Raw genomic sequence first — 13,198 nt, 5'->3', positions numbered from 1 at the left:
CAACAAAGAACAAAGCCTCCTGCCTTTCTTCCTCGGTATAGCCATTTCGTTTGTCCTTGATGGCTTTCAAAAGGAGATGGTGGAAGCTTTTTGGCCGCTAGATCAGACTTTTGTCAGGATCCTATGAACTGATTCTTGTGATCTTGGGCCGATTGTTTTGAAATCAAACCTGGGGGTTACGCCTCCCTCGCTCACGCACGATCTTAATCAATCGCAGAGATTGAGTTGGCTTTGAGTTGAGTGCTGATAATGACCGAATTCACCGTACATTTTAATAACCCTGAAAGCATCCTCAGCCGGTAGTTACATTTGGCGATCTTTAAGTTTTATCAGCCTGGTTTCTTGAACGCCATGATGGCCTCACAAGTCGTTTTGCTAAGTTTTGTTGACTTTTTCAGGCTCGAGCTTTTCTTTGGAATCAGACGCATTGTTTATACGGAGACACAAAAAAGCTGGGCGTAACCTTTCTTGTTTTCAGAACCGTTACAGCTTTCAACTTTGTCAATTGCAAGCATGTCGCCTCAATATTGATGACGTTATTACAAAAAAGAAAAAAAAGAAAATCAATGAAGCAGGCTTAGATTGTAAAGCTTTTGCAACATCAAGTAACTCGTGACTCTTTACAGGGTTGGGCGTAAAAATGGTTACCTAAATTCGTTGTGGCATATCTTGAAAAATAATTGATTGATTTGAAAACATTAAGCTTTTGAATCTACCGCCATAAAAGCAGTATACATTATTGTAAGCAAAGTTTCTTGCAGTACGGAACCCATGTTGTTGAGGAGTGACGAGATCATGCTCATCTAAATAAGATGTCAATATTCTTTTAATGAGCCTTTCCAACAGCTTTCCATAGGCGGATGTCATGGAAATGGGACGACAGTTCTCTGGCAGTCTGGAATCATGCCCCCTTGGTATTATACAGACATTTGCCATTTTCCAATCCAACGGGACCTGCCCATCCAACATTGATTTGTTAAAAATAAGAGACAATGGTCATGCCACAGAATTTCCAAGCGGCTTCATCACATATGGGGAGATGCCATCAGGTCCACAGCTGGAGGAACTTTTCAGATGTCGTATCGCCTCCCCAGCTTCAGATACGTGAAGTGTAATAAGCTCAGAGAAGCACCACCCGTCCTCTTCTTTGGTCTCCGTGTGGGTTTTTTTTAAAGGGGCGAACACAGAAGGGAACTGATCATTCAAAAGTTCAACCATTTTAAGTGGCTCCTCCGTTACCGCCCCTTGGGGAGAGATGAGAGGGCCCACGCAAGGTTTTGTAGCCTTCCTGTTGTTGATATATCCGTAGAATCTTCGGATGTCTCGACATTGGCCAGCTCATCCTCATAATTACATTTTGAAGCCTCCAACCCCGTTTAAGTTTCACTGTCATCTTTTTGCAGGCCTGTAGGCAGCTCCAATCCTTTGTGGCCTTTTAACGTTTCATTTTAGCTCTCAATGTCTTGGTAAGCTTTGGGAGTGGAAAGAAAATGCTCCTCACACCATCTTAAGTTCCCTCTTCACACATGATTTCATTCTCACATCTATTAATTCATAGGCAGTAAATGCAAGGTTGGTTGCTGGCATGATTTTTCAAGCCACAAATAAGATTGAAGCTCTGAGTATCTTGCGAATAAAATTCTTCAAGATCCTCACCAACAAACGAGTGAAGCACTTCTTTCGAAATTGGCAATTGGATTATTATGCTAGTAAGCTTTGCTACGTCCGGTCAAAATAAAGTTGAGCCTAAGGCAAGGTCCACGACCAACCTTAAGTAATTTTGGCTCAATTCATATAGTACATGAATTTCAAACCAATGTTCTCAGATGTCTTAAATACTGTACACTTGATGACTACCAAAATATGAAAAACTTCCAATTGACCCCACGATGGATTTGATAGGTGGTCGTTGGTTCTTTCTTTTCATGATCATTAAGCAAACAAAAGTGAGTTTTTGAATTGAAAAGCAACGAACTATGATAAATTTTCGAAGTTACCGAGCCCCTATACCAAAAAAACATAATGGAGAGATAATTGTTGTATTTGAGCACATCCAGTTGAGAAACGGGTTCGGTCCAATGGATGATGTATTTAATGACACTTCGCTCCCAAAATTTTGTTCCTGACCCACGCAGGAATATGGACTTTGGGGGGTAATGCTCATCCCAGTTGCTTTCCACATGTCACGGAAGATCCCAATCAAGCATCGCAAGCTTGGGAGATTGACGATAGGTTCATGAACTGCAACGACAATGTCATTGAAGGCACAGAACGCATCTACAAAAGGCTTTCCTTTTTCTTCTTCACCAAGGTTCACAAGAATTCTTTGAAGACAATCGACGTTTTTACACAATAATCGGCATTCATTTCCTTCAAAAACATTGAAAACAATCAAAAACAAGAGAAAGATGCAGCATTAGTACTGCACATGTTTGAATCAAAGGCAGGTGTCGGGGAATGGGCAGAATAGGTGGGTTGTTGACGCTGTTGAAGGCTTTGGCTAAGCTTTTGTGGCCACCACTTTGTTGGAAACGATTATAGCTATCCCAAATAGTATCAAGAGTGCGATAAGGACTATTTTCAAGCTAAGTATCCTTTTCCTAAAGGCAATAAATGCATGCAACAATGCTTGTTACAGTGATTGCCCAATCCCAATGTCCAATTAAGGCATTTCAAGTCTTGGGCAAAGAATATCTCCAATTGCTCCGGTAACAGGGAAAGTTTTAACAGATCCAGAATGGAGCGAATGGACTCATAGCTCTCTTTGGCTGGGGACAAAGCCAAAACTTGCATTTTCTAACACTTGATGAGAGTGACCTTTTCCTTTACAACTCAGAGTTCTTTAGAATCAAACTCCCGCTCACTTTCAAATGATTCCGTTCCTCGTCAATTGACAGCCTATATATTACATCACTGTACTTCATATTCCTCTCTCTGATGATGGTGTCTATGAAGCCTTTCACGTCTTCACAAAATACTACAACTGGATATTGACTAGTNGAATAGGTGGGTTGTTGACGCTGTTGAAGGCTTTGGCTAAGCTTTTGTGGCCACCACTTTGTTGGAAACGATTATAGCTATCCCAAATAGTATCAAGAGTGCGATAAGGACTATTTTCAAGCTAAGTATCCTTTTCCTAAAGGCAATAAATGCATGCAACAATGCTTGGTACAGTGATTGCCCAATCCCAATGTCCAATTAAGGCATTTCAAGTCTTGGGCAAAGAATATCTCCAATTGCTCCGGTAACAGGGAAAGTTTTAACAGATCCAGAATGGAGCGAATGGACTCATAGCTCTCTTTGGCTGGGGACAAAGCCAAAACTTGCATTTTCTAACACTTGATGAGAGTGACCTTTTCCTTTACAACTCAGAGTTCTTTAGAATCAAACTCCCGCTCACTTTCAAATGATTCCGTTCCTCGTCAATTGACAGCCTATATATTACATCACTGTACTTCATATTCCTCTCTCTGATGATGGTGTCTATGAAGCCTTTCACGTCTTCACAAAATACTACAACTGGATATTGACTAGTGCTGGCGAAATTCATCATTGGCTTTGTAGCCATCTATGACAAACTCATTTACCCACGCCTCATACATCGAGTTTGGGACGATGACATGCTTTGCCTTTTGAGCGCAAAGGAGGCAAGGGCCCTTGAGGGACTTCTCGGGTCGATCCACTGGCACCATTTTAAAGTCTAAATCATCCAGATTAGATTACTATTAGATTAGGCACGCTTGGCACATAAATGGAATGAACCGCTCGTGAATTCTAACCTATTTTTTACAGACAACCAATTCTGTTTAAGAGGTTGCTCGAGTAATTTCTGTTATCGTTCCGAAGTATCCTTGTCTCGTTGGGATTAGGGTCCTGTATTCTAAACGCAGGGGACTAGTTGGGACCAAATACAACAAGTCCCCCAAGACGATGTCAGTTCATAGAAACATGATTAAAAAGAAAGGATCAAGATCAATTGTGGAAGAAGTAAATACTTTGGTCAATTGTATTACCAAAGAAGGTGAAAAATACTCGAAGGCTGAATAACATACGTTAAAATCTTGTCAAAAAGCGTTAACAATATACATCAGAAGGATAGGGTGTGACGCAAAACCACCAGAAGCATCCAAAATAACGAAGAAAATATTGAACCAAAGGAAACTTCGCATGAAAGAACATTTAGAGAGTTTTAAGTGACGTGTGATCTCGCTTGGGTTTCTTGGTGGGGGAAAAATGATCTGTTTTGGGGCTGATGGACTCTTTTTCGATCCAATCAGACAAAGCAAGATGGATTTGGATTGACGTATGATAGGTTAATTAGATAAAGGCTTCGCTACAAATTTTAAATCTATTTCCGTTTTTTCCAACCAAAGATTTATTATTTCCAGGAACAAAATATTACTAATGGAGCAAATTTCCCTAAGTATCTCAACTTTGAGAGCACCGCTCCAAAGATGGAATATCCATCTATTGAGTATGAACGGATAAGAGTTTTCTAATGATATATGGGCGTTTTGAGCTCCTTCTTCACAAACAACTTGGGACAATAATTACTACTTCACCCTCAGGAATGATCTCACTTTCGCCCGTTTAAGCTCTTCAGGCAGCAACTTATGCTGTAAATTAAATGCTGCAAAGAAACTTGGACTCAGCAAGTCTGGGTTCGAACCAGGATTTGCTAATTGATATAATCTTTATTGCGAGATTGCCACTTATTGGATCACAACATTTAGGTTACAAAATTTTCAATGTATAATTTTTTAATACTTGATCTTGTCCCACTTTGGGTTCCAGGTCCCCAACAGTGAATATATTCTTCCAAACCATCCACTCACCACCCATCACTTAACAAAAACAGATTTTCAAGAGATGAATTCATATTAAAACGATGAAGGGCCAAAGTTTTCCCTATAACTTGGTAATCACTTAATGACAAGAATTTTACCTTTCAGTTGCTTATAAGCAGAGAGACGTGAAAAAAAAGATTACAACAATGGCATTCCTTCTTGTTCGTTTTCGTACTTTTCGGGGCATTGAGAAGACAAAATACACAAGCAATGTAGATATAGAAACCTTAGGACTATCAATTCAAGAAAGAAATCCTATTTTTTCATAACCACAAAGTAGTGCGCCGGAAGAAAACCTTCAGTAAGACGTTCAAAAGTCGCAATTCATGGTTTAATCTGAAAGCCGTTTAATACATAAGGCGAAACAATGTTGCCCACAAAGTTTGTAAATACTTCCAGGTTTTCCCATGTTAGAGTTGCGTGGTTTAAGTTCATTCTTCTCAATGTCATTGATGGCTTGTATGACGAAGTAAAAATAGTCATGCAATAAAGGTCATCTCTGATTTGATAGATGAACCCTCCTAGTGCTGGGTCCTCAAGGTCAAACGATGGTTTTCTTTCCCATTCAGGGTTACTAATAGACAAATCCAAAACATACGCCTCATTCACAAGTTGACCGGGCACTTCACCTCCAATACACAAGAGATAGGTTATATTGACCAAACCACAAAGCATTCTATAGGTTGGCTGTGGTAGGCTATTCAAATCACTCCATGACAGCTCATCCAGGTTGAAAATATTCACAGCATCTAGGTGGAAATTGTCATAACCCCCAATCACCAGCAAGGTCGTCTCATTGAGCACCACTGTGGTATGAGCGGTTCGAATTGGCATTAAAGAAGGTCCACGGATCCATTTTTGAGTCGTTACGTTAAAGATGTTCACAATGCCGTGTACGTTATTATTCTCATCTCTCCCCGCAATTACAACAGGAGTTCCTCCAACCACACTCATGCTTCCCCCCGTATGAACTGAGTTCAAGGCCGGAAATGTCGTCCATTGGTTCGTGTCTGTAGAGATTAGGTTTTACATTATGCATTTGCAAGAAAATGTACCAAACTGCAATGATTTCGTGCATCAATAAGATACAAGTGACTATCTACTACAAAAAATTCATACCAAAAAGAATTTCTCCCGTCGACATACAATGGTAAACAAATACACTAAACTAATAAAAATGGGGAGCAAAATGTTCAAAATTATAAGTGGAGGCACCTCACCTTTACTCCAATAATGGCATTCCTTTGAATTATTTGAACAAGCCAAAATGTCCATTCCCCATTGAGCCTGTAAGTTGTGAAAAGTGATGGAAGGGATGGTAATGGGGGGAATCTCCTCAAATGATGCTGAAATGATTTTTCCAGTTTCCAATTCCATCAATGCAAGCTCTGGGGACATATAAAATGTTATTTTTTCTCTGGTGGGTGCTAGGGTCGGACGGTTTATCATATATGTCACAAAGAACTGTGATTGTTTACCTCTTTTTTTCGAAACAATTAAAATTTGCAGCTCTTAACGTAATTATTCAGATCGTGTTATTGTTGCAGGAATGATTTTCTCCTCTTGACACGTTGTCCAGTTATTCTAGCATTTTACCAGTCAGTGATGGACGCCTTTTTGAGCTCTAGAAGAGCGGAGGCCAAGCGTTGCTTGAAACTCAGCATCCAGGGAAAGGACTTGAGCTCAATAAACAAATCATACCGGGCCGACGAAAAGTATTTATACAAATTTATACCAATCCGAATCTGTTCTTCAAAAGCTTTTATTGAGCTAATTAGACATTAATTATTCATATGAAAGCTGTAGATAATTATCAATTGAGTAATTAATTATGGGTGTGACCCCCATTGGCGGCAATGACGGTCTCAAGACGGCCGTGGAAGGCCTTGCAGGTGTTGGAGATGTACTCCTTCCTCATGGACCTCCAGTACTTGTCGACAGAGGCCTTCAGGTCGTCCACGCTGCTGTGGCGAGTCCTACAGGCCTTTCTCTCCACATGCCACCACACGCTGTAGTCCAATGGGTTGAGGTCCGGGCTCTGAGGGGGCCAGAAGTCCTTGGGCCAGAAGAACATGTTGGCGGCCATCCAGTTTTGAACAATTTTGGTTGTGTGAGCGGGTGCCCCATCTTGTTGAAACACCCACGTCGACTTGTTTGACTTCTTGACAGTCTTCAATACCTATGGCATCACCTTGGTGTTCAAGACCTCCAAGTAGTCCGCTGCTGTGAGCCTGTAGCCTGTGGGGAACCAAACTGGCGGCATTTTGTCCCCCGTGGAGGCAATGACGCCCAACATCATCACTGAGGCCGGGTGCTTGGTCTTGGAGACGTGGCCTCAGGAGTGTCCTTGAAGGCCACGACCCTGTCATTTTGCTTGTTGTAGACGGGGTCGACCGTGAACGTTTTCTCATCCGAAATGTCACCATTGTGCTTAAGATCGTTCAGGAGCCTACCACAACGCTCAACACGAAGTTCTTGATGCCGTTGAGTGAGTAGAGGTCGTTCAATGAGCCTCTGGGACTTCCCTCCCGCGGTCTTGGAGCCATCGCCATGGCGGCCTTCAACTTGGTCGGTCTGCCACTTCGAGGGCCATTATTGAGGTCTTTCCCGGCTTCTATGCGCTTGTGGATGTTGTAGACCGTCATCCTGGTGACCTTGGTGACCTTGACAATGTCGGAGATGGTGGTGCCGGCGCGGATGAGGGCGGCCACTTCGATTCTTTTCGTCTCCATCTCGGTGCTCGGTTGTCTCACGCTGTCAATAAGCAGTTCAACGGAAACAGGAAGTTGTCAGCTATTGACTGATTATCGCAAAAAATGGTTTTTAATCACACAACCAATCAAAAAATGCAGATTAAAAATGTATAAATTCTTTTCGCCGGCCTTGTACATCATCGAGGCTTTTCAGGCGTAGATAACCAAGACAAAGTCTTTCATTCTAACGGAAGCCGTAGACACATTGACTCAGAATGATTCGAAAAGTTCACCAGTGCTGGGCTCCAAACATGCCAGAATAGCTCTTAAAATATGCCAAAACATGCCAATGGAAATCGGAATATGCCAGAAAGAAAAGAAAAAATACCATCCAATGTTTGCAACTTTCTGCCACATGTGGAGGTCGAGATTAAAATTCAGTTTAAATCACCATAATTGTTGATCTTCTGATGTAGAAATGTGATGATTTAGAGCGTGCTTTTACTCACTATTTAAGTGTTTAGGGGCTTCAGGGGAGCGGTGAAAGATATCGCTCAAAATCTCAAGAAGGCTAGTAAAGTATAGGCACTCCATAATCATTAATTTTTTGTAGCAACACTATCAAATTTAGAAAAAAATACTTTTGCTGATCAGGAGGGTTGTTACATTATTGTTGATCAATTAAGCCAATTGAAATTTTAATTTCTTGAGCTTTAATGTACAGCAGTAATTCCCTGACTAGCATTTTAACATTATAATCCAAATGTCTAGATTTCTTTCTTTTTTGGTTTGATTTTTCATGGACTTTTTCTAACCTCTACAGGTTATTCAATTAATGCGATCCCAATTGAAATAAAACTTTATAGTTCATCTTTGTATTAGCTTTCAGTCTTCATTTGATATTTGGTCTACCAATGAGTTAGTCCTTGAATGTAGGGTTGATCTTGAATGCTTCCTATAAATTTGCCCAATTCTGACTTGAAAGATGCAACCGGATCAACAAGCCCCAAGTACTCCCTACAAATATTAGAAGGCAGCAAATAAAACAGTAAAGGAGACCAAGAAAGAAGAGAAGTGGATTTCATTGTTTGTACTAACCTGGATTCACAAGTGCTTGAAGGTGCTCTCAAAATGCACCTTGAGCCTTTACAGTTTTGACCCTAAATCCCGGGTTGGGACAAAGCTTGTGAATGCTTTTGTGAACATACTGTATCAGATACCTTTGGTACCTTTTCTGAGCATTGTGCAGTCTCAAATGTTTTAGTACTTAGTCTAACCATGCCTTAATAAATAGATTTCCCCTAATTTGTGAAAACAGATAAACACATTTTCATCCCCAAATTAATTATCTTAAACAACAGAGGTATTTATACATTGCTCCACAATCTAAAGTCTTCTATATGAATAGGTGCTCGTAGAGCTTATCCGCTTCACCCACTTATCCGCTTTAACCCTTCCAAGAACCAATTAAATTCTGCGTCGACACGAAATTCTCACTCAGATTGGTTGAGGCATAAAGGCAAAGCGGTCAAGCGGTCAAGGGATAAGCCACGAAAATATCTGCTAATGATAGCCTGCAGCTTCATATTAGATAAAAAATCTTCCACAACAGAAGGGTCTTCCAACGCCCGATTTATTGTTGGGTAAAGCACTCCTTACAAGATAGTGGTCTAACGGGAGGGTGTAAATGCTTTGAAAATGGTCCATTACAGGGGTGTAAAGAAATTAAGGGCCTCCATGGCTGTTTTTCGCAAAAAAATTCTCTACTCCAAAGATTTTTTTTGACATTAAACCACAAGCATTCATTAAGAGGAATAGTCAAGAACCTAATGACATATTCCAAATGGTTTAACGATATCGGAGGTGATGGGTAGCCTCTGATAAAGTGCCGTCAAAACATTGTCTGAAAATTCAAGTAGCGCAGTCTGAAGGTCAAGAACGCAAGGCTAAGGCATCCTGAAGGCCGGCAAAGACAAAGGAACGTTGGTGAGCCTTTCAGTGTTCATCCTCAAACCATTGGAAAGTGGAGACCCTTATGGAAATGAATAAATCCTTTTAGAAAGACGCCGAAATCTGGATTTTCAAGACTCAACTTCAGGTGGCTAAACATCAGTAGGTTACCATTTCCTTTGGAGTAAAATCCGATCATTCGTGAAGGTGTTAGGTTTTTGTCTTTGCGTTAGGGGTAGAATTTTCAGAAGCGACAAAGAGCGGCCCTTAATTTCATTCCACCCTGTAGATGAGTTGGGCAGGTCTTTGATGTTTTTATCTTTTTTTCTCTTTCGGACTTCTTACTGCTACTGGGATTGGAATCCCGCAGTTCAAAACGAGATATTATGCATTTTACCTAACTTTTCTTTTTATATATTATTTTATCGACCAACAAATTAGAGTTAGCAGATTTGGCTAACCTTAAATGTAAGGTTGATCGGGGAATTTTAGTCAAAAACTTGTCCAAGTCTGACTTAAATCCTGCTACTAGATCAACACCTATATACTCCCTACGCAAATTTGAGGGCAGCAAATTACAACAGCAAAAGGAAGCTCGAGAAAGAAAGAGAAGTGGACTTCATTGTTTGAACTAGTCTGGATACCCGAAGGCTTAAAAGGTGCTCTCAAAGTGCAAGTTCAGACTACGTAGGCACTGCAATTGACCCTAAAATCGGTGTAGGGGACAAACCTCATGTAATGCTTTTGAAAATGTACAATTCCAGATACCTTTCGTACCTTCTCTGAATATTGTACAATCTCAACCTTTCTAATCTCTCCCAATACGAGAGCTTCTCAACGTCCTTTATGTTTCTGGTAAAACATCTTTGGACGTGCTCGAGGTTTTGCAAACCTGCTGATTGGACACAAATGGGCGAGGCATATTCAAGATGCGGCTGACAATGACTTGTATAGAGTTAGCATCGTGATACTATATCTGGACTTAAACGTGCGATATATCCAACCACATATCCAAATCTCAACTGAATATGCTCATCGAACTTTCACATTATCTTGAGGAATTACTCCTAGATCCTCAAGGATCAGACCTGCTGAATGCCCTTACCATCGTCATCTAATAGCGGAGTGTCTAATTACCTTGACCCACAGTCATTGAGTGGAATTTCATTCCATTCAGTGCCATGTTACTCCCAGCAACCCAAGAGTAGATTTGGTCGAGACCTTTCCAGACTACCGTATTCTGACCATTCCTAGCAAATACCAATTTTGTATCATCAATATCAGAAAAATACTGACATTACTACTAATAAGCTTCAGAAAGTGAAAAAAAAGATGATGAAAAGGAGAGGACCCATGATGGAACCTTGAGGGACATGAATGATGGATTGGATGGAGGATGGATGGATGGATGGATGGATGGATGGATGGATGGATGAATGGATGGATGGATGATGGATGGATGGATGGATGGATGGATTGGATGGATGAATGATGGATGGATGGATTGGATGGATGGATGGATGGATGGATGGATGGATGGATGATGGATGGATGGATGGAATGATGGATGGATGGATGGATGGATGGATGATGGATGGATGGATGGAGGATGGATTGAGGATGGATGGATGGATGGATGGATGATGGATGGATGGATGATGGATGGATTGGATGGATGGATGGATGAATGGATGGATGGAATGGATGGATGGATGTGATGGATGGATGGATGGATGAATGGATGGAGGATGGATGGATGAGGATGGATTGGATGAATGGATGGATGGATGGATGGATGGATGGATGGATGGATGGATGGATGGATGGATGGATGGATGGATGGATGGATGGATGGATGGATGGATGGATGGATGGAGATGGATGGATGGATGGATGGATGGATGGATGGATGGATGGATGATATGGATGGATGGAATGGATGGATGGATGGAATGGATGGATGGATGGATGGATGGATGGATGATGGATGGATGGATGGATGGATGGATGGATGGATGATGATGGATGGATGGATGGATGGATGTATATAATGTATATTTTTCTTAAGTGTTAATACACTTTTTAGTTACAAAAATTGTCGTTAGAATTCATTTGGCAAAGTTTTTAAAAAGCATTCATTTTTTTCTTGAACATGGCTAGGTCGGGTTCCCTCCTTGCCTCTTCTGGCATGGAGTTCCAATTGAGGTTGCTTTTAACTCAAACGCGTTGTTGGTCGTTTTCGTTGGGTGAGTCGAGTAAGGACGGTAGCTCCTGCTTGTTGCTTTTCTGAGCAGTGTGCAGTCTCAAATGTTTTAGTACTTAGTCATACCATGCCTTAATAAATAGATTTCCCCTAATTTGTGAAAACAGATAAACACATTTTCATCCCCAAATTAATTATCTTAAATGCTTCAATTTCTATAACTTTTTGGTTTGGGTTGTTACGGTTGGCTGTAGGGGTGAGGCTAGCAAAAACCAGTCATCATTTTGTCCATTTGCACATTTTGTTAGACAGATCCATGACTGGTATCAGTCCAGTTCACTGTCAGTGGGTTTGGTTGGTGTTTGAAAGTTTCCTTTTGAGGTTAGGTTGGGGAGGAGATTCAAACCAGGGACCTCTCTCACTCAAAAAAAACTGCACTGACTTCTACACCACGTCTCCTCCCCTGTCTCAACAAATTTGTGAGGAATGTAACAATTAATGGCATAATAGCCTCAATATCTACAAAATCAAAATTGAATGATCAATGCCAGAGGTGTCTAAATTATATCCAACACCAATTTTTCAGGAATCAAAAAAATATCGCCTGGAGAGGATTTAGATAAGACTATATTGCAATAAAAAATCTTGACTTACAATATCCTTGCTGAAGTTAGAGAGCAACAGAGTTCAATGATTTAGAGGAGATTAGAGAATTATTAGGGAAAGAGGTATGATAAGGAGGTAATTGGCCAAGATGGGGTCAAAGGGAGATAGTGTTTTGGTCAAGTTGAAAATCTTGCCAATAAAACTTCCAGAATATGCCCGAAAACATGACAGATTCGAAAAACGTGCCATTTTCAATTTTTCCATGCAGAGGAGTTCCAAATATGCCAAAAGTACACTTTTTTGGCATGCAAATATGCAATCTGGAAGCACTGATCTTCGGAGAAAGCTGTTAAGGATATATGGTAATGAACTATTGTTTAACATGAACTTTATTACGGTAAAAATGGTGGTCGAGGTAAGTGAAGAAAAATGAAGGACGAGCTTCTTTTTATGTGAGTCGGGGAGCTTCTTATTAGTAACAAGTACATTGGAGGAAAAACCGGTTAGGCAGGTACTCTGGTTGTAGATGTTGGAAATGGTGATGAATATACATTGGAGGAAAAGAACGCATAGTGGGAAATTACATGTTCTTACACCTCCCTCTAAGATGAAATTTGTAATTGTAATCTTGATGGAGATTGTCGGACACTTGAACTGTGCCGAGGGTTTTTCTTCTTGCGAATGCACTCTTCTTTTTTCGACATCTATTCTTAGTGAGAATTTTTACATCAGCCAGGATATCGTAGTATCGGCCGTTCGGGGGCATTTCTTTGAAACTGTTCTGAGTTTTGCCATTTTTCCGGGAATGAGGGTTTGAATTCCAAAGTGGTTGGCCGATTGTCAATAAGGAACGAGGTCAAGTTGAAAAATCATGACGAGTCTTTTGTAACATTATCTTG

At 40.7% G+C, this 13,198-nt stretch overlaps 1 protein-coding gene across 1 annotated transcript; it reads right to left on the bottom strand.

The window, feature by feature from the left end:
• Positions 1 to 5,038: 5,038 nt before the first annotated feature.
• Positions 5,039 to 6,442, bottom strand: LOC131891851 (uncharacterized). The gene is made up of 2 exons (XM_059241525.1): positions 6,068 to 6,442; positions 5,039 to 5,857 (listed from the first exon to the last, which is right to left on the bottom strand). The coding sequence occupies exons 1-2, from the start codon at positions 6,294 to 6,296 to the stop codon at positions 5,172 to 5,174; spliced, it is 915 nt and encodes a 304-aa protein (XP_059097508.1). The 5' UTR covers positions 6,297 to 6,442; the 3' UTR covers positions 5,039 to 5,171.
• Positions 6,443 to 13,198: the final 6,756 nt, after the last annotated feature.

Source organism: Tigriopus californicus, chromosome 12 (genome assembly GCF_007210705.1).
Source record: "Tigriopus californicus strain San Diego chromosome 12, Tcal_SD_v2.1, whole genome shotgun sequence".
NCBI classification, from domain to species: Eukaryota; Metazoa; Arthropoda; class Copepoda; order Harpacticoida; family Harpacticidae; genus Tigriopus; species Tigriopus californicus.
This window is presented reverse-complemented; position numbering and strand designations above follow the sequence as displayed.